Source organism: Oncorhynchus mykiss, chromosome 15, assembly GCF_057628025.1.
Source record: "Oncorhynchus mykiss isolate SJ-2025 chromosome 15, ASM5762802v1, whole genome shotgun sequence".
NCBI classification, from domain to species: Eukaryota; Metazoa; Chordata; class Actinopteri; order Salmoniformes; family Salmonidae; genus Oncorhynchus; species Oncorhynchus mykiss.
In genome coordinates, this window is record NC_143036.1 from 84,372,000 (window position 1) to 84,392,474 (window position 20,475).

Sequence of the window (20,475 nt, forward strand, 5' to 3'; positions counted from 1 at the left end):
CAACCAGAACTCTGGAAAAAGCTAGTGCACTACTTTCGACCAGAACTCTGGTAAAAACTAGTGCACTATAAAGGCAATTGGATGTCATTTTGAATACAGTGTAGTGCATTCATTGCACTGTGACGGTGACAAACGGAGCCCACAAACTGTTAGGGCCTAAATAAAGCTGTACCAACAGCAGAGTCCCAACAGCAGAGTCCCAACAGCAGTGTCCCAACAGCAGAGTCCCAACAGCAGAGTCCCAACAGCAGAGTCCCTACAGCAGAGTCCCTACAGCAGAGTCCCAACAGCAGAGTCCCAACAGCAGAGTACCAACAGCAGAGTCCCAACAGAGTACCAACAGCAGAGTCCCAACAGAGTACCAACAGCAGAGTCCCAACAGCAGAGTCCCAACAGCAGAGTCCCAGCAGAGTCCCAACAAATTGCCATAGATAAAATGCAATTGTGTCTGTTGTCCGTAACTTATGCCTACCCATAACCCCACCGCCACCATGGGGCACACTGTTCACAACGTTGACATCAGAAAACCGCTCATCAACACGCCGTCTTCGGTTGTGAGGCCCGGTTGTACTTACTTCCAAATTCTCAAAAACGACTTTGGAGGCGGCTTATGGTAGAGAAATTAACATTCAACAGCTCTGGTGGACATTCCTGCAGTCAGAATGCCAAACTTGAGACATCTGTGTCATGGCATTGTGCAACAAAACTGCACATTTTAGAGCAGACTTTTTATTGCCCACAGAACAAGGTGCACCTGTGTAATGATCGTGCTGTTTAATCAGCTTCTTGATATGCCTCACCTGTCAGGTGGATGGATTATCTTGGCAAAGGAGAAATGCTCACCAGCAGTGATGTAAACAAAGTTGTGTTTTTGAGACATTTTTGTGCGTATGAAACATTCCCGGGATCTTTTATTTCATCTCATAAAACATAGAGACACTTTACATGTTGTGTTTATATTGTAGCTCAGTGTACATGACTATTGAATCGTCCCTGAACAGTCTGGATTTCAGAGACAGACTGAGGGCTCAAATATGACCACAGCTAAAAACCAGTCGATTGCCATTTTCTCATTTTATTTACAGCTTTTCGTCTGCGAGGAAACAAGTACAAAATGTCTTCATAGTGAATGGTGGAAGATCGAAACGGCCACCTCAATCCCCCAGGCACCCTTACAGATCTACTATCTTAAATTTGACCGGTTTCTCACGGGAAAACTTTACATTTCCAACAGAGAGATCAAATGAAGATAGCAGATCGGTATGATCTGACCTCATCACTTACTAAACACACACAGGAGAACATGAGCTATTAAAAGCTGATTCTGGGTCAAGGATAGGTTTATAAAAAACACCTGGATGAGGTTTAGGGGATAATAAGCAGGCTGGGTGAGGGTTAGTGTTTATAGACCGAACAACGCCATTTATCTGTGACTATAGCACCTTATTTAAGGTAGGCTAATCAGTCAGTCTTCAACATCTCTGTTTTATTTAAGCTTCTCTGTGTGGTGGTCATACTCCTACACCACCACTAGAGGTCACTGGTCAGGGAGGTCATATGAACCCTCTTCTGATGTCAGCCGGCCGGTTCCCAGCAGGTCTCAGCCCCCTTCGTCCAATCAGCCCTCCTGCTGTGGGATCGTGACCCGGGAGCGGACCAATAGGGTCGTAGCGGGGGCGGGGCAGAATACCACCGGGGATGCCAGGTCTCTGGTCGTACTCCCCACCGATGATGCCAGGCGGGTAGAAGGGGAAGGGGTTGTTGGGGAGGGGGTGGAGGGGGTAGAGCGGTGGGGGGACAGGGTGGTAACGGGGCATGTGGTGCCGGTAACTGGCTGCTTCTCTCCTCCACTTGTACTTCTTCTTGTAGAGCTGAAATTAAAACGATACCAGAGAGTTAGACAGTGTCTGAGTCCTAAATGATACCAGAGAGTTAGACAGTGTCTGAGTCCTAAATGATACCAGAGAGTTAGACAGTGTCTGAGTCCTAAATGATACCAGAGAGTTAGACAGTGTCTGAGTCCTAAATGATACCAGAGAGTTAGACAGTGTCTGAGTCCTAAATGATACCAGAGAGTTAGACAGTGTCTGAGTCCTAAATGATACCAGAGAGTTAGACAGTGGCTGAGTCCTAAACGATACCAGAGAGTTAGACAGTGTCCTAAATGATACCAGAGAGTTAGACAGTGTCTGAGTCCTAAACGATACCAGAGAGTTAGACAGTGTCTGAGTCCTAAATGATACCAGAGAGTTAGACAGTGTCTGAGTCCTAAATGATACCAGAGAGTTAGACAGTGTCTGAGTCCTAAATGATACCAGAGAGTTAGACAGTGGCTGAGTCCTAAACGATACCAGAGAGTTAGACAGTGTCCTAAATGATACCAGAGAGTTAGACAGTGTCTGAGTCCTAAATGATACCAGAGAGTTAGACAGTGTCTGAGTCCTAAATGATACCAGAGAGTTAGACAGTGGCTGAGTCCTAAATGATACCAGAGAGTTAGACAGTGGCTGAGTCCTAAACGATACCAGAGAGTTAGACAGTGTCTGAGTCCTAAATGATACCAGAGAGTTAGACAGTGTCTGAGTCCTAAATGATACCAGAGAGTTAGACAGTGTCTGAGTCCTAAATGATACCAGAGAGTTAGACAGTGGCTGAGTCCTAAACGATACCAGAGAGTTAGACAGTGTCCTAAATGATACCAGAGAGTTAGACAGTGTCTGAGTCCTAAATGATACAAGAGAGTTAGACAGTGTCTGAGTCCTAAACGACACCAGAGAACCCTACTCCCTATATAGTGCACTACTATAGACCAGGGCCCTATTCCCTATATAGTGCACTACTTTAGACCAGAGCCCTATTCCCTATATAGTACACTACTTTAGACCTGAGCCCTATTCCCTATATAGTGCACTACTTTAGACCAGAGCCCTATTCCCTATATAGTACACTACTTTAGACCAGAGCCCTATTCCCTATATAGTGCGCTACTATAGACCAGGGCCCTATTCCCTATATAGTGCACTACTATAGACCAGGGCCCTATTCCCTATATAGTGCACTACTATAGACCAGAGGCCTATTCCCTATATAGTGCACTACTTTAGACCAGAGCCCTATATAGTACACTACTTTAGACCAGGGCCCTATTCCCTATATAGTGCACTACTTTAGACCAGAGCCCTATTCCCTATATAGTGCACTACTTTAGACCAGAACCCTATTCCCTATATATTGCACTACTTTAGACCAGAGACCTATTCCCTATGTAGTGCACTACTTTAGGCCAGAGCCCTATTCCCTATATAGTACACTACTATAGACCAGAGTCCTATTCCCTATATAGTGCACTACTTTAGACCAGGGCCCTATTCCCTATATAGTACACTACTATAGCCCAGAGTCCTATTCCCTATATAGTGCACTACTATAGACCAGAGCCCTATTCCCTATATAGTACACTACTATAGACCAGAGCCCTATTCCCTATATAGTGCACTACTATAGACCAGAGCCCTATTCCCTATATAGTGCACTACTTTAGACTAGAGCCCTATTCCCTATATAGTGCACTACTTTAGACCAGAGCCCTATTCCCTATATAGTACACTACTTTAGACCAGGGCCCTATTCCCTATATAGTGCACTACTTTAGACCAGAGCCCTATGCCCAATATAGTACACTACTATAGACCAGATCCGATGTTGATATGTGTTGTATCTATAGAATCTATATCCATCTGTTGTAAACAGGAACAGATACTGATGAGACAGCATGTTACTCTGATGTCAGCCGGGGTTTCAGTGATGTCAGATTGTAGCTGGGGTTTCAGTGACGTCAGATTGTAGCTGGGATTTCAGTGATGTCAGATTGTAGCTGGGGTTTCAGTGATGTCAGATTGTAGCTGGGGTTTCGCCGATGTCAGATTGTAGCTGGGGTTTTATTAATGTCAGATTGTATCTGGGGTTTCAGTGACGTCAGATTGTAGCTGGGGTTTCAGTGACGTCAGATTGTAGCTGGGGTTTCAGTGACGTCAGATTGTAGCTGGGGTTTTATTAATGTCAGATTGTAGCTGGGGTTTCAGTGATGTCAGATTGTAGCTGGGATTTCAGTGATGTCAGATTGTAGCTGGGGTTTCGCCGATGTCAGATTGTAGCTGGGGTTTTATTAATGTCAGATTGTATCTGGGGTTTCAGTGACGTCAGATTGTAGCTGGGGTTTCAGTGACGTCAGATTGTAGCTGGGGTTTCAGTGACGTCAGATTGTAGCTGGGGTTTTATTAATGTCAGATTGTAGCTGGGGTTTCAGTGACGTCAGATTGTAGCTGGGGTTTCAGTGATGTCAGATTGTAGCTGGGGTTTTATTAATGTCAGATTGTAGCTGGGGTTTCAGTGATGTCAGATTGTAGCTGGGGTTTCAGTGATGTCAGATTGTAGCTGGGGTTTCAGTGACGTCAGATTGTAGCTGGGGTTTCAGTGATGTCAGATTGTAGCTGGGGTTTCAGTGACGTCAGATTGTAGCTGGGGTTTCAGTGACGTCAGATTGTAGCTGGGGTTTTATTAATGTCAGATTGTAGCTGGGGTTTCAGTGACGTCAGATTGTAGCTGGGGTTTCAGTGACGTCAGATTGTAGCTGGGGTTTTATTAATGTCAGATTGTAGCTGGGGTTTCAGTGATGTCAGATTGTAGCTGGGGTTTTATTAATGTCAGATTGTAGCTGGGGTTTCAGTGACGTCAGATTGTAGCTGGGGTTTCAGTGACGTCAGATTGTAGCTGGGGTTTTATTAATGTCAGATTGTAGCTGGGGTTTCAGTGATGTCAGATTGTAGCTGGGGTTTCAGTGATGTCAGATTGTAGCTGGGGTTTCAGTGATGTCAGATTGTAGCTGGGGTTTCAGTGACGTCAGATTGTAGCTGGGGTTTCAGTGACGTCAGATTGTAGCTGGGGTTTTATTAATGTCAGATTGTAGCTGGGGTTTCAGTGACGTCAGATTGTAGCTGGGGTTTCAGTGATGTCAGATTGTAGCTGGGGTTTCAGTGACGTCAGATTGTAGCTGGGGTTTCAGTGACGTCAGATTGTAGCTGGGGTTTTATTAATGTCAGATTGTAGCTGGGGTTTCAGTGACGTCAGATTGTAGCTGGGGTTTCAGTGATGTCAGATTGTAGCTGGGGTTTCAGTGACGTCAGATTGTAGCTGGGGTTTTATTAATGTCAGATTGTAGCTGGGGTTTTATTAATGTCAGATTGTAGCTGGGGTTTCAGTGACGTCAGATTGTAGCTGGGGTTTTATTAATGTCAGATTGTAGCTGGGGTTTCAGTGACGTCAGATTGTAGCTGGGGTTTCAGTGACGTCAGATTGTAGCTGGGGTTTCAGTGACGTCAGATTGTAGCTGGGGTTTTATTAATGTCAGATTGTAGCTGGGGTTTCAGTGACGTCAGATTGTAGCTGGGGTTTCAGTGACGTCAGATTGTATCTGGGGTTTCAGTGACGTCAGATTGTAGCTGGGGTTTTATTAATGTCAGATTGTAGCTGGGGTTTCAGTGACGTCAGATTGTAGCTGGGGTTTCAGTGACGTCAGATTGTAGCTGGGGTTTCAGTGATGTCAGATTGTAGCTGGGGTTTCAGTGACGTCAGATTGTAGCTGGGATTTTATTAATGTCAGATTGTAGCTGGGGTTTTATTCATGTCAGATTGTAGCTGGGGTTTTATTAATGTCAGATTGTAGCTGGGGTTTTATTAATGTCAGATTGTAGCTGGGGTTTCAGTGACGTCAGATTGTAGCTGGGGTTTTATTAATGTCAGATTGTATCTGGGGTTTCAGTGACGTCAGATTGTAGCTGGGGTTTCAGTGACGTCAGATTGTAGCTGGGGTTTCAGTGACGTCAGATTGTAGCTGGGGTTTCAGTGACGTCAGATTGTAGCTGGGGTTTCAGTGACGTCAGATTGTAGCTGGGGTGTTATTAATGTCAGATTGTATCTGGGGTTTCAGTGATGTCAGATTGTAGCTGGGGTTTCAGTGACGTCAGATTGTAGCTGGGGTTTTATTAATGTCAGATTGTAGCTGGGGTTTCAGTGATGTCAGATTGTAGCTGGGGTTTTATTAATGTCAGATTGTAGCTGGGGTTTCAGTGACGTCAGATTGTAGCTGGGGTTTCAGTGACGTCAGATTGTAGCTGGGGTTTTATTAATGTCAGATTGTAGCTGGGGTTTCAGTGACGTCAGATTGTAGCTGGGGTTTCAGTGATGTCAGATTGTAGCTGGGGTTTCAGTGATGTCAGATTGTAGCTGGGGTTTCAGTGATGTCAGATTGTAGCTGGGGTTTCAGTGACGTCAGATTGTAGCTGGGGTTTCAGTGATGTCAGATTGTAGCTGGGGTTTCAGTGACGTCAGATTGTAGCTGGGGTTTCAGTGACGTCAGATTGTAGCTGGGGTTTTATTAATGTCAGATTGTAGCTGGGGTTTCAGTGACGTCAGATTGTAGCTGGGGTTTCAGTGATGTCAGATTGTAGCTGGGGTTTCAGTGACGTCAGATTGTAGCTGGGGTTTTATTAATGTCAGATTGTAGCTGGGGTTTTATTAATGTCAGATTGTAGCTGGGGTTTCAGTGACGTCAGATTGTAGCTGGGGTTTTATTAATGTCAGATTGTAGCTGGGGTTTCAGTGACGTCAGATTGTAGCTGGGGTTTCAGTGACGTCAGATTGTAGCTGGGGTTTCAGTGACGTCAGATTGTAGCTGGGGTTTTATTAATGTCAGATTGTAGCTGGGGTTTCAGTGACGTCAGATTGTAGCTGGGGTTTCAGTGACGTCAGATTGTATCTGGGGTTTCAGTGACGTCAGATTGTAGCTGGGGTTTTATTAATGTCAGATTGTAGCTGGGGTTTCAGTGACGTCAGATTGTAGCTGGGGTTTCAGTGACGTCAGATTGTAGCTGGGGTTTCAGTGATGTCAGATTGTAGCTGGGGTTTCAGTGACGTCAGATTGTAGCTGGGATTTTATTAATGTCAGATTGTAGCTGGGGTTTTATTCATGTCAGATTGTAGCTGGGGTTTTATTAATGTCAGATTGTAGCTGGGGTTTTATTAATGTCAGATTGTAGCTGGGGTTTCAGTGACGTCAGATTGTAGCTGGGGTTTTATTAATGTCAGATTGTATCTGGGGTTTCAGTGACGTCAGATTGTAGCTGGGGTTTCAGTGACGTCAGATTGTAGCTGGGGTTTCAGTGACGTCAGATTGTAGCTGGGGTTTCAGTGACGTCAGATTGTAGCTGGGGTTTCAGTGACGTCAGATTGTAGCTGGGGTGTTATTAATGTCAGATTGTATCTGGGGTTTCAGTGATGTCAGATTGTAGCTGGGGTTTCAGTGACGTCAGATTGTAGCTGGGGTTTTATTAATGTCAGATTGTAGCTGGGGTTTCAGTGATGTCAGATTGTAGCTGGGGTTTTATTAATGTCAGATTGTAGCTGGGGTTTCAGTGACGTCAGATTGTAGCTGGGGTTTCAGTGACGTCAGATTGTAGCTGGGGTTTTATTAATGTCAGATTGTAGCTGGGGTTTCAGTGACGTCAGATTGTAGCTGGGGTTTCAGTGATGTCAGATTGTAGCTGGGGTTTCAGTGATGTCAGATTGTAGCTGGGGTTTCAGTGATGTCAGATTGTAGCTGGGGTTTCAGTGACGTCAGATTGTAGCTGGGGTTTTATTAATGTCAGATTGTAGCTGGGGTTTCAGTGACGTCAGATTGTAGCTGGGGTTTCAGTGATGTCAGATTGTAGCTGGGGTTTTATTAATGTCAGATTGTAGCTGGGGTTTCAGTGACGTCAGATTGTAGCTGGGGTTTTATTAATGTCAGATTGTAGCTGGGGTTTCAGTGACGTCAGATTGTAGCTGGGGTTTCAGTGATGTCAGATTGTAGCTGGGGTTTCAGTGACGTCAGATTGTAGCTGGGGTTTTATTAATGTCAGATTGTAGCTGGGGTTTTATTAATGTCAGATTGTAGCTGGGGTTTCAGTGACGTCAGATTGTAGCTGGGGTTTCAGTGATGTCAGATTGTAGCTGGGGTTTCAGTGACGTCAGATTGTAGCTGGGGTTTCAGTGATGTCAGATTGTAGCTGGGGTTTTATTAATGTCAGATTGTAGCTGGGGTTTCAGTGACGTCAGATTGTAGCTGGGGTTTCAGTGACGTCAGATTGTAGCTGGGGTTTCAGTGATGTCAGATTGTAGCTGGGGTTTCAGTGATGTCAGATTGTAGCTGGGGTTTCAGTGATGTCAGATTGTAGCTGGGGTTTCAGTGACGTCAGATTGTAGCTGGGGTTTTATTAATGTCAGATTGTAGCTGGGGTTTCAGTGATGTCAGATTGTAGCTGGGGTTTTATTAATGTCAGATTGTAGCTGGGGTTTCAGTGACGTCAGATTGTAGCTGGGGTTTCAGTGACGTCAGATTGTAGCTGGGGGTTCAGTGACGTCAGATTGTAGCTGGGGTTTCAGTGATGTCAGATTGTAGCTGGGGTTTCAGTGATGTCAGATTGTAGCTGGGGTTTCAGTGACGTCAGATTGTAGCTGGGGTTTTATTAATGTCAGATTGTAGCTGGGGTTTCAGTGACGTCAGATTGTAGCTGGGGTTTCAGTGATGTCAGATTGTAGCTGGGGTTTCAGTGACGTCAGATTGTAGCTGGGGTTTTATTAATGTCAGATTGTAGCTGGGGTTTCAGTGACGTCAGATTGTAGCTGGGGTTTTATTAATGTCAGATTGTAGCTGGGGTTTCAGTGACGTCAGATTGTAGCTGGGGTTTCAGTGACGTCAGATTGTAGCTGGGGTTTCAGTGATGTCAGATTGTAGCTGGGGTTTCAGTGACGTCAGATTGTAGCTGGGGTTTTATTAATGTCAGATTGTAGCTGGGGTTTCAGTGACGTCAGATTGTAGCTGGGGTTTCAGTGACGTCAGATTGTAGCTGGGGTTTCAGTGATGTCAGATTGTAGCTGGGGTTTTATTAATGTCAGATTGTAGCTGGGGTTTCAGTGACGTCAGATTGTAGCTGGGGTTTCAGTGACGTCAGATTGTAGCTGGGGTTTCAGTGATGTCAGATTGTAGCTGGGGTTTCAGTGACGTCAGATTGTAGCTGGGGTTTCAGTGACGTCAGATTGTAGCTGGGGTTTCAGTGATGTCAGATTGTAGCTGGGGTTTTATTAATGTCAGATTGTAGCTGGGGTTTCAGTGACGTCAGATTGTAGCTGGGGTTTCAGTGACGTCAGATTGTAGCTGGGGTTTCAGTGATGTCAGATTGTAGCTGGGGTTTCAGTGACGTCAGATTGTAGCTGGGGTTTCAGTGATGTCAGATTGTATCTGGGGTTTCAGTGACGTCAGATTGTAGCTGGGGTTTCAGTGATGTCAGATTGTAGCTGGGGTTTCAGTGACGTCAGATTGTAGTTTTATTGATATCTAAAAACAGTCACTAATGACTAGAGACTTACTATCTGTGGGTTGATTCCAGGGATGATGTATAGAATAAATAGAGCTGAGAATACTGGGACCTGACTCACCTCTCTCCACTGAGTGTCTCTGGCTCTGCTGTGGTCCTGGCCGTCTGCAACAGTCAAATAACAATCTCCATTACACAATATGCACTCAATAACTAACATATATTTAATAGACTTAGTTCTGCTCTGACATGTAGAATCTAACATATCTATAATACAGACGTCTCAGGAGAACAGACCTAGATTCTACATGTCAGAGCAGAACTCACATATCTTTAATACAGACACCGACATGTCATTTAACAGACACTCTGGAAAGAGACCCTCCAGATAGACCTCCAGACAGACCAGAGACCTCCAGACAGACCAGAGTCCCTCCAGACAGACCAGAGACCTCCAGACAGACCAGAGACCCTCCAGACAGACCAGAGACCTCCAGAGACCTCCAGACAGACCAGAGACCCTCCAGACAGACCAGAGACCCTCCAGACAGACCAGAGACCCTCCAGACAGACCAGAGACCCTCCAGACAGACCAGAGTCCCTCCAGACAGGCCAGAGTCCCTCCAGACAGGCCAGAGTCCCTCCAGACAGGCCAGAGTCCCTCCAGACAGGCCAGAGTCCCTCCAGACAGGCCAGAGTCCCTCCAGACAGGCCAGAGTCCTCCAGACAGACCAGAGACCTCCAGACAAACCAGAGACCTCCAGACAGACCAGAGACCTCCAGACAAACCAGAGACCCTCCAGACAAACCAGAGACCTCCAGACAGACCAGAGACCTCCAGACAGACCAGAGACCTCCAGACAAACCAGAGACCTCCAGACAAACCAGAGACCTCCAGACAGACCAGAGACCCCGAGACAGACCAGAGACCCCGAGACAGACCAGAGACCCCGAGACAGACCAGAGACCTCCAGACAGAACAGAGACCTCCAGACAGACCAGAGACCTCCAGACAAACCAGAGACCCCGAGACAGACCAGAAACCTCCAGACAGGCCAGAGACCCTCCAGACAGACCAGAGACCCCGAGACAGACCAGAAACCTCCTGTCTTTTATGTGCGTTTATAAATATATCCGTGTGTGTGTGTGTGCGTTCGTCCTACCTCTGAAGTCTCTGCGGTAGAGGTGTCTCCAGAGGGCCGGGTCTGTGGTGGTCTGGTGGAGGTGTCTGTTGACCGAGGAGAGGGCCAGGAGAGAGGAGACATCCAGCAGTCTCAGCACCCTCAGTAACAGCTCTGGAGGAAGGACTGGCAGGCCAAACACTGCTGGCAGGGCCATGGCTGTTATACCATCACCAGACAACAGGGGGAGACAGAGAGTTACAACACTGCTGGCAGGGCCATGGCTGTTATACCACCACCATACAACAGGGGGAGACAGAGTTACAACACTGTTGGCAGGGCCATGGCTGTTATACCACCACTAGACAACAGGGGGAGACAGAGAGTTACAACACTGCTGGCAGGGCCATGGCTGTTATACCACCATCAGACAACAGGGGGAGACAGAGAGTTACAACACTGCTGGCAGGGCTATGGCTGTTATACCACCATCAGACAACAGGGGGAGACAGAGAGTTACAACACTGCTGGCAGGGCCATGGCTGTTATACCACCACCAGACAGCAGGGGGAGACAGAGAGTTACAACACTGCTGGCAGGGCCATGGCTGTTATACCACCATCAGACAACAGGGGGAGACAGAGGGTTACAACACTGCTGGCAGGGCCATGGCTGTTATACCACCACCAGACAACAGGGGGAGACAGAGAGTTTACAACACTGCTGGCAGGGCCATGGCTGTTATACCACCACCAAACAACAGGGGGAGACAGAGTTACAACACTGTTGACAGGGCCATGGCTGTTATACCACCACCAGACAACAGGGGGAGACCGAGTTACAACACTGCTACTATATATCTACATCCCAGTACTATATATTTAATAACAGCACTATATATATATACATCCCAGTACTATATATCTACATCTCAGTACTATATATTTAATAACAGTACTATATATCTACATCCCAGTACTATATATCTTCATCCCAGTACTATATATATATATACACATCCCAGTACTATATATATCTACATCCCAGTACTATATATATCTACATCCCAGTACTATATATATCTACATCCCAGTACCTTCTCTGGCTGAAGATATCAGAGGATACACCAGCTGGTCTTTGAAGACCCGGGACAACTTCCTCAGCTCTGTGTAGACGGCCGCTGCACTCTCACCTGTGGATCAACACACAGAACAGACACTGTCACCTGGAACAGTACAGACAGAACAGACACTCTCACCTGAAACAGAACAGACAGAACAGACACTCTCACCTGAAACAGAACAGACAGAACAGACACTATCACCTGGAACAGTACAGACAGAACAGACACTCTCACCTGGAACAGAACAGACAGAACAGACACTATCACCTGGAACATTACAGACAGAACATACACGATCACCTGGAACAGGACAAACAGAACAGACACTATCACCTGGAACAGGACAGACACTATCACCTGGAACAGAACAGACAGAACATACACTGTCACCTGGAACAGAACAGACACTATCACCTGGAACAGAACAGACACTATCACCTGGAACAGAACAGACACTATCACTTGGAACAGGACAGACAGAACAGACACTATCAACCTGGAACAGAACAGACACTATCACTTGGAACAGGACAGACAGAACAGACACTATCACCTGGAACAGAACATACACTATCACCTGGAACAGGACATACACTATCGCCTGGAACAGTACAGACACTATCACCTGGAACAGAACAGACACTATCACCTGGAACAGAACAGACAGAACAGACACCATCACCTGGAACGGAACAGACACTATCACCTGGAACAGAACAGACACTATCACCTGGAACAGAACAGACAGAACAGACACCATCACCTGGAACGGAACAGACACTATCACCTGGAACGGAACAGACACTATCACCTGGAACAGAACAGACACTATCACCTGGAACAGAACAGACACTATCACCTGGAACAGAACATACACTATCACCTGGAACAGAACAGACAGAACAGACACTATCACCTGGGACAGAACAGACAGAACAGACACCATCACCTGGAACAGGATTAACACACACTAACCTGTCCACTGGTCAGTCACCAGACACACTAACCTGTCCACTGGTCAGTCACACTAACCTGTCCACTGGTCAGTCACACTAACCTGTCCACTGGTCAGTCACCAGACACACTAACCTGTCCACTGGTCAGTCACACTAACCTGTCCACTGGTCAGTCACCAGACACACTAACCTGTCCACTGGTCAGTCACCAGACACACTAACCTGTCCACTGGTCAGTCACCAGTCACACCAACCTGTCCACTGGTCAGTCACACCAACCTGTCCACTGGTCAGTCACACCAACCTGTCCACTGGTCAGTCACACTAACCTGTCCACTGGTCAGTCACACTAACCTGTCCAATGGTCAGTCACATCAACCTGTCCACTGGTCAGTCACACTAACCTGTCCACTGGTCAGTCACACTAACCTGTCCAATGGTCAGTCACATCAACCTGTCCACTGGTCAGTCACACTAACCTGTCCACTGGTCAGTCACCAGACACACTAACCTGTCCACTGGTCAGTCACACTAACCTGTCCACTGGTCAGTCACCAGACACACTAACCTGTCCACTGGTCAGTCACCAGACACACTAACCTGTCCACTGGTCAGTCACACTAACCTGTCCACTAGTCAGTCACACTAACCTGTCCACTGGTCAGTCACACTAACCTGTCCACTGGTCAGTCACCAGACAGACACTAACCTGTCCACTGGTCAGTCACATAGGTAGAGGGTTTCAGCGACAGTTTCCTCACTGTGTCCACCTGCTGGTTCATCTTCAGGGTGGCTGCAGAGGGGAGCAATATACCGATCAATCAGGAGGGAGACCAATCAATAATGATAAGCAGAGATGGATCAAACAATATACCAATCAATCAGGGGGGAGACCAATCAATAATGATAAGCAGAGATGGATCAAACATATAGCTATGTCAAACACTGAGACTGCCTTCCATATGGCCCCTATAGAGCCCTTCCACATGGCCCCTAAAGAGCCCTATGGTCCTTCCAGATGGCCCCCTATAGAGCCCTATGGCCCTTCCAGATGGCCCCCTATAGAGCCCTTCCACATGGCCCCCTATAGAGCCCTTCCAGATGGCCCCCTATAGAGCCCTTCCAGATGGCCCCCTATAGAGCCCTTCCAGATGGCCCCTATAGAGCCCTTCCAGATGGCCCCCTATAGAGCCCTTCCACATGGCCCCTATAGAGCCCTATGGTCCTTCCAGATGGCCCCCTATAGAGCCCTATGGCCCTTCCAGATGGCCCCCTATAGAGCCCTTCCACATGGCCCCCTATAGAGCCCTTCCAGATGGCCCCCTATAGAGCCCTCCCAGATGGCCCCCTATAGAGCCCTTCCAGATGACCCCCTATAGAGCCCTTCCACATGGCCCCCTATAGAGCCCTTCCACATGGCCCCCTATAGAGCCCTTCCAGATGGCCCCCTATAGAGCCCTACGGTCCTTCCAGATGGCCCCCTATAGAGCCCTACGGTCCTTCCAGATGGCCCCCTATAGAGCCCTTCCAGATGGCCCCCTATAGAGCCCTTCCAGATGGCCCCCTATAGAGCCCTTCCAGATGGCCCCCTATAGAGCCCTTCCAGATGGCCCCTATAGAGCCCTATGGTCCTTCCAGATGGCCCCCTATAGAGCCCTATGGCCCTTCCAGATGGCCCCCTATAGAGCCCTTCCACATGGCCCCCTATAGAGCCCTTCCAGATGGCTCCCTATAGAGCCCTTCCAGATGGCCCCCTATAGAGCCCTTCCAGATGGCCCCCTATAGAGCCCTTCCAGATGGCCCCCTATAGAGCCCTTCCAGATGGCCCCCTATAGAGCCCTTCCAGATGGCCCCTATAGAGCCCTGCGGTCTTTCCAGATTGGCCCCTATAGAGCCCTATGGTCCTTCCAGATGGCCCCCTATAGAGCCCTATGGCCCTTCCAGATGGCCCCCTATAGAGCCCTTCCACATGGCCCCCTATAGAGCCCTTCCAGATGGCACCCTATAGAGCCCTCCCAGATGGCCCCCTATAGAGCCCTTCCAGATGGCCCCCTATAGAGCCCTTCCACATGGCCCCCTATAGAGCCCTTCCACATGGCCCCCTATAGAGCCCTTCCAGATGGCCCCCTATAGAGCACTACGGTCCTTCCAGATGGCCCCCTATAGAGCCCTACGGTCCTTCCAGATGGCCCCCTATAGAGCCCTACGGTCCTTCCAGATGGCCCCCTATAGAGCCCTTCCAGATGGCCCCCTATAGAGCCCTTCCACATGGCCCCCTATAGAGCCCTTCCAGATGGCCCCCTATAGAGCCCTTCCAGATGGCCCCTATAGAGCCCTATGGTCCTTCCAGATGGCCCCCTATAGAGCCCTATGGCCCTTCCAGATGGCCCCCTATAGAGCCCTTCCACATGGCCCCCTATAGAGCCCTTCCAGATGGCTCCCTATAGAGCCCTTCCAGATGGCCCCCTATAGAGCCCTTCCAGATGGCCCCCTATAGAGCCCTTCCAGATGGCCCCCTATAGAGCCCTTCCAGATGGCCCCCTATAGAGCCCTTCCAGATGGCCCCCTATAGAGCCCTTCCAGATGGCCCCCTATAGAGCCCTTCCAGATGGCCCCCTATAGAGCCCTTCCACATGGCCCCCTATAGAGCCCTTCCACATGGCCCCCTATAGAGCCCTTCTAGATGGCCCCCTATAGAGCCCTACGGTCCTTCCAGATGGCCCCTATAGAGCCCTGCGGTCTTTCCAGATTGGCGCTTATAGAGCCCTACGGTCCTTCCAGGTGGCCCCCTATAGAGCCCTGCGGTCTTTCCAGATTGGCCCCTATAGAGCCCTACGGTCCTTCCAGGTGGCCCCCTATAGAGCCCTACGGTCCTTCCAGATGGCCCCCCTATAGAGCCCTACGGTCCTTCCAGAAGGCCCCCTATAGAGCCCTACGGTCCTTCCAGATGGCCCCCTATAGAGCCCTACGGTCCTTCCAGATGGCCCCCTATAGAGCCCTTCCAGATGGCCCCCTATAGAGCCCTTCCAGATGGCCCCTATAGAGCCCTATGGTCCTTCCAGATGGCCCCTATAGAGCCCTTCCAGATGGCCCCTATAGAGCCCTATGGTCCTTCCAGATGGCCCCTATAGAGCCCTTCCAGATGGCCCCTATAGAGCCCTTCCAGATGGCCCCCTATAGAGCCCTACAGTCCTTCCAGATGGCCCCCTATAGAGCCCTACGGTCCTTCCAGATGGCCCCCTATAGAGCCCTACGGTCCTTCCAGGTGGCCCCCTATAGAGCCCTTCCAGATGGCCCCCATAGAGCCCTTCAAGATGGCCCCCTATAGAGCCCTTCCAGATGGCCCCCTATAGAGCCCTTCCAGATGGCCCCCTATAGAGCCCTTCCAGATGGCCCCTATAGAGCCCTATGGTCCTTCCAGATGGCCCTTATAGAGCCCTTCCAGATGGCCCCCTATAGAGCCCTTCCACATGGCCCCTATAGAGCCCTATGGTCCTTCCAGATGGCCCCTATAGAGCCCTATGGTCCTTCCAGATGGCACCTATAGAGCCCTTCCAGATGGCCCCTATAGAGCCCTTCCAGATGGTCCCTATAGAGCCCTTCCACATGGCCCCTATAGAGCCCTATGGTCCTTCCAGATGGCCCCATATAGAGCCCTATGGCCCTTCCAGATGGCCCCCTATAGAGCCCTTCCACATGGCCCCCTATAGAGCCCTTCCAGACGGCCCCCTATAGAGCCCTTCCAGACGGCCCCCTATAGAGCCCTTCCAGATGGCCCCCTAAAGAGCCCTTCCAGATGGCCCCCTATAGAGCCCTTCCAGATGGCCCCCTATAGAGCCCTTCCAGATGGCCCCCTATAGAGCCCTTCCAGATGGCCCCCTAAAGAGCCCTTCCACATGGCCCCCAATAGAGCCCTTCCAGATGGCCCCCTATAGAGCCCTACGGTCCTTCCAGATGGCCCCCTATAGAGCCCTACGGTCCTTCCAGATGGCCCCCTATAGAGCCCTACGGTCCTTCCAGATGGCCCCCTATAGAGCCCTTCCAGATGGCCCCCTATAGAGCCCTTCCAGATGGCCCCCTATAGAGCCCTTCCAGATGGCCCCCTATAGAGCCCTATGGTCCTTCCAGATGGCCCCCTATAGAGCCCTATGGCCCTTCCAGATGGCCCCCTATAGAGCCCTTCCACATGGCCCCCTATAGAGCCCTTCCAGATGGCCCCCTATAGAGCCCTTCCAGATGGCCCCCTATAGAGCCCTTCCAGATGGCCCCCTATAGAGCCCTTCCACATGGCCCACTATAGAGCCCTTCCACATGGCCCCCTATAGAGCCCTTCCAGATGGCCCCCTATAGAGCACTACGGTCCTTCCAGATGGCCCCCTATAGAGCCCTACGGTCCTTCCAGATGGCCCCCTATAGAGCCCTACGGTCCTTCCAGATGGCCCCCTATAGAGCCCTTCCAGATGGCCCCCTATAGAGCCCTTCCAGATGGCCCCCTATAGAGCCCTTCCAGATGGCCCCCTATAGAGCCCTTCCAGATGGCCCCCTATAGAGCCCTTCCAGATGGCCCCTATAGAGCCCTATGGTCCTTCCAGATGGCCCCCTATAGAGCCCTATGGCCCTTCCAGATGGCCCCCTATAGAGCCCTTCCACATGGCCCCCTATAGAGCCCTTCCAGATGGCTCCCTATAGAGCCCTTCCAGATGGCCCCCTATAGAGCCCTTCCAGATGGCCCCCTATAGAGCCCTTCCAGATGGCCCCCTATAGAGCCCTTCCAGATGGCCCCCTATAGAGCCCTTCCAGATGGCCCCCTATAGAGCCCTTCCAGATGGCCCCCTATAGAGCCCTTCCACATGGCCCCCTATAGAGCCCTTCCACATGGCCCCCTATAGAGCCCTTCCACATGGCCCCCTATAGAGCCCTTCCAGATGGCCCCCTATAGAGCCCTACGGTCCTTCCAGATGGCCCCTATAGAGCCCTGCGGTCTTTCCAGATTGGCCCCTATAGAGCCCTACGGTCCTTCCAGGTGGCCCCCTATAGAGCCCTGCGGTCTTTCCAGATTGGCCCCTATAGAGCCCTACGGTCCTTCCAGGTGGCCCCCTATAGAGCCCTACGGTCCTTCCAGATGGCCCCCCTATAGAGCCCTACGGTCCTTCCAGAAGGCCCCCTATAGAGCCCTACGGTCCTTCCAGATGGCCCCCTATAGAGCCCTACGGTCCTTCCAGATGGCCCCCTATAGAGCCCTTCCAGATGGCCCCCTATAGAGCCCTTCCAGATGGCCCGTATAGAGCCCTATGGTCCTTCCAGATGGCCCCTATAGAGCCCTTCCAGATGGCCCCCTATAGAGCCCTTCCAGATGGCCCCTATAGAGCCCTTCCAGATGGCCCCTATAGAGCCCTATGGTCCTTCCAGATGGCCCCTATAGAGCCCTATGGTCCTTCCAGATGGCCCCTATAGAGCCCTTCCAGATGGCCCCCTATAGAGCCCTTCCAGATGGCCCCCTATAGAGCCCTACGGTCCTTCCAGAAGGCCCCCTATAGAGCCCTACGGTCCTTCCAGATGGCCCCCTATAGAGCCCTACGGTCCTTCCAGATGGCCCCCTATAGAGCCCTTCCAGATGGCCCCCTATAGAGCCCTTCCAGATGGCCCCTATAGAGCCCTATGGTCCTTCCAGATGGCCCCTATAGAGCCCTTCCAGATGGCCCCTATAGAGCCCTATGGTCCTTCCAGATGGCCCCTATAGAGCCCTATGGTCCTTCCAGATGGCCCCTATAGAGCCCTTCCAGATGGCCCCTATAGAGCCCTTCCAGATGGCCCCCTATAGAGCCCTACAGTCCTTCCAGATGGCCCCCTATAGAGCCCTACGGTCCTTCCAGATGGCCCCCTATAGAGCCCTACGGTCCTTCCAGGTGGCCCCCTATAGAGCCCTTCCAGATGGCCCCCATAGAGCCCTTCCAGATGGCCCCCTATAGAGCCCTTCCAGATGGCCCCCTATAGAGCCCTTCCAGATGGCCCCCTATAGAGCCCTTCCAGATGGCCCCTATAGAGCCCTTCCAGATGGCCCCTATAGAGCCCTATGGTCCTTCCAGATGGCCCCTATAGAGCCCTATGGTCCTTCCAGATGGCCCCTATAGAGCCCTTCCAGATGGCCCCTATAGAGCCCTTCCAGATGGTCCCTATAGAGCCCTTCCACATGGCCCCTATAGAGCCCTATGGTCCTTCCAGATGGCCCCCTATAGAGCCCTATGGCCCTTCCAGATGGCCCCCTATAGAGCCCTTCCACATGGCCCCCTATAGAGCCCTTCCAGACGGCCCCCTATAGAGCCCTTCCAGACGGCCCCCTATAGAGCCCTTCCAGATGGCCCCCTAAAGAGCCCTTCCAGATGGCCCCCTATAGAGCCCTTCCAGATGGCCCCCTATAGAGCCCTTCCAGATGGCCCCCTAAAGAGCCCTTCCACATGGCCCCCAATAGAGCCCTTCCAGATGGCCCCCTATAGAGCCCTACGGTCCTTCCAGATGGCCCCCTATAGAGCCCTACGGTCCTTCCAGATGGCCCCCTATAGAGCCCTACGGTCCTTCCAGATGGCCCCCTATAGAGCCCTTTCAGATGGCCCCCTATAGAGCCCTTCCAGATGGCCCCCTATAGAGCCCTTCCAGATGGCCCCCTATAGAGCCCTATGGTCCTTCCAGATGGCCCCCTATAGAGCCCTATGGCCCTTCCAGATGGCCCCCTATAGAGCCCTTCCACATGGCCCCCTATAGAGCCCTTCCAGATGGCCCCCTATAGAGCCCTTCCAGATGGCCCCCTATAGAGCCCTTCCAGATGGCCCCCTATAGAGCCCTTCCACATGGCCCACTATAGAGCCCTTCCACATGGCCCCCTATAGAGCCCTTCCAGATGGCCCCCTATAGAGCACTACGGTCCTTCCAGATGGCCCCCTATAGAGCCCTACGGTCCTTCCAGATGGCCCCCTATAGAGCCCTACGGTCCTTCCAGATGGCCCCCTATAGAGCCCTTCCAGATGGCCCCCTATAGAGCCCTTCCAGATGGCCCCCTATAGAGCCCTTCCAGATGGCCCCCTATAGAGCCCTTCCAGATGGCCCCCTATAGAGCCCTTCCAGATGGCCCCTATAGAGCCCTACGGTCCTTCCAGATGGCCCCCTATAGAGCCCTTCCAGATGGCCCCCTATAGAGCCCTTCCACATGGCCCCCTATAGAGCCCTTCCAGATGGCCCCCTATAGAGCCCTTCCAGATGGCCCCCTATAGAGCCCTTCCAGATGGCCCCCTATAGAGCCCTTCCAGATGGCCCCCTATAGAGCCCTTCCAGATGGCCCCCTATAGAGCCCTTCCAGATGGCCCCCTATAGAGCCCTTCCAGATGGCCCCCTATAGAGCCCTTCCACATGGCCCCCTATAGAGCCCTTCCACATGGCCCCCTATAGAGCCCTTCCACATGGCCCCCTATAGAGCCCTACGGTCCTTCCAGATGGCCCCTATAGAGCCCTGCGGTCTTTCCAGATTGGCCCCTATAGAGCCCTACGGTCCTTCCAGGTGGCCCCCTATAGAGCCCTGCGGTCTTTCCAGATTGGCCCCTATAGAGCCCTACGGTCCTTCCAGGTGGCCCCCTATAGAGCCCTACGGTCCTTCCAGATGGCCCCCCTATAGAGCCCTACGGTCCTTCCAGAAGGCCCCCTATAGAGCCCTACGGTCCTTCCAGATGGCCCCCTATAGAGCCCTACGGTCCTTCCAGATGGCCCCCTATAGAGCCCTTCCAGATGGCCCCCTATAGAGCCCTTTCAGATGGCCCCTATAGAGCCCTATGGTCCTTCCAGATGGCCCCTATAGAGCCCTTCCAGATGGCCCCCTA

At 50.9% G+C, this 20,475-nt stretch overlaps 1 protein-coding gene across 2 annotated transcripts in view; it reads right to left on the bottom strand.

Annotated features, from left to right (window-relative positions):
• Positions 1-1,059: 1,059 nt before the first annotated feature.
• Positions 1,060-20,475, bottom strand: part of fbxo7 (F-box protein 7) — a 29,912-nt gene continuing 10,496 nt past the window's right edge. The window contains exons 6-10 of one of the 2 annotated variants that reach the window (XM_090201427.1): positions 13,320-13,403; positions 11,628-11,723; positions 10,574-10,750; positions 9,532-9,575; positions 1,060-1,871 (exon numbers count right to left, since the gene is read on the bottom strand). In XM_090201427.1, coding sequence (XP_090057553.1) covers positions 1,554-1,871; positions 9,532-9,575; positions 10,574-10,750; positions 11,628-11,723; positions 13,320-13,403 — 719 coding nt within the window. In that variant the 3' untranslated portion in view covers positions 1,060-1,553. The remainder of the gene's footprint in view (positions 1,872-9,531; positions 9,576-10,573; positions 10,751-11,627; positions 11,724-13,319; positions 13,404-20,475) is intronic. The other variant, XM_090201428.1, reaches the window with a different exon arrangement.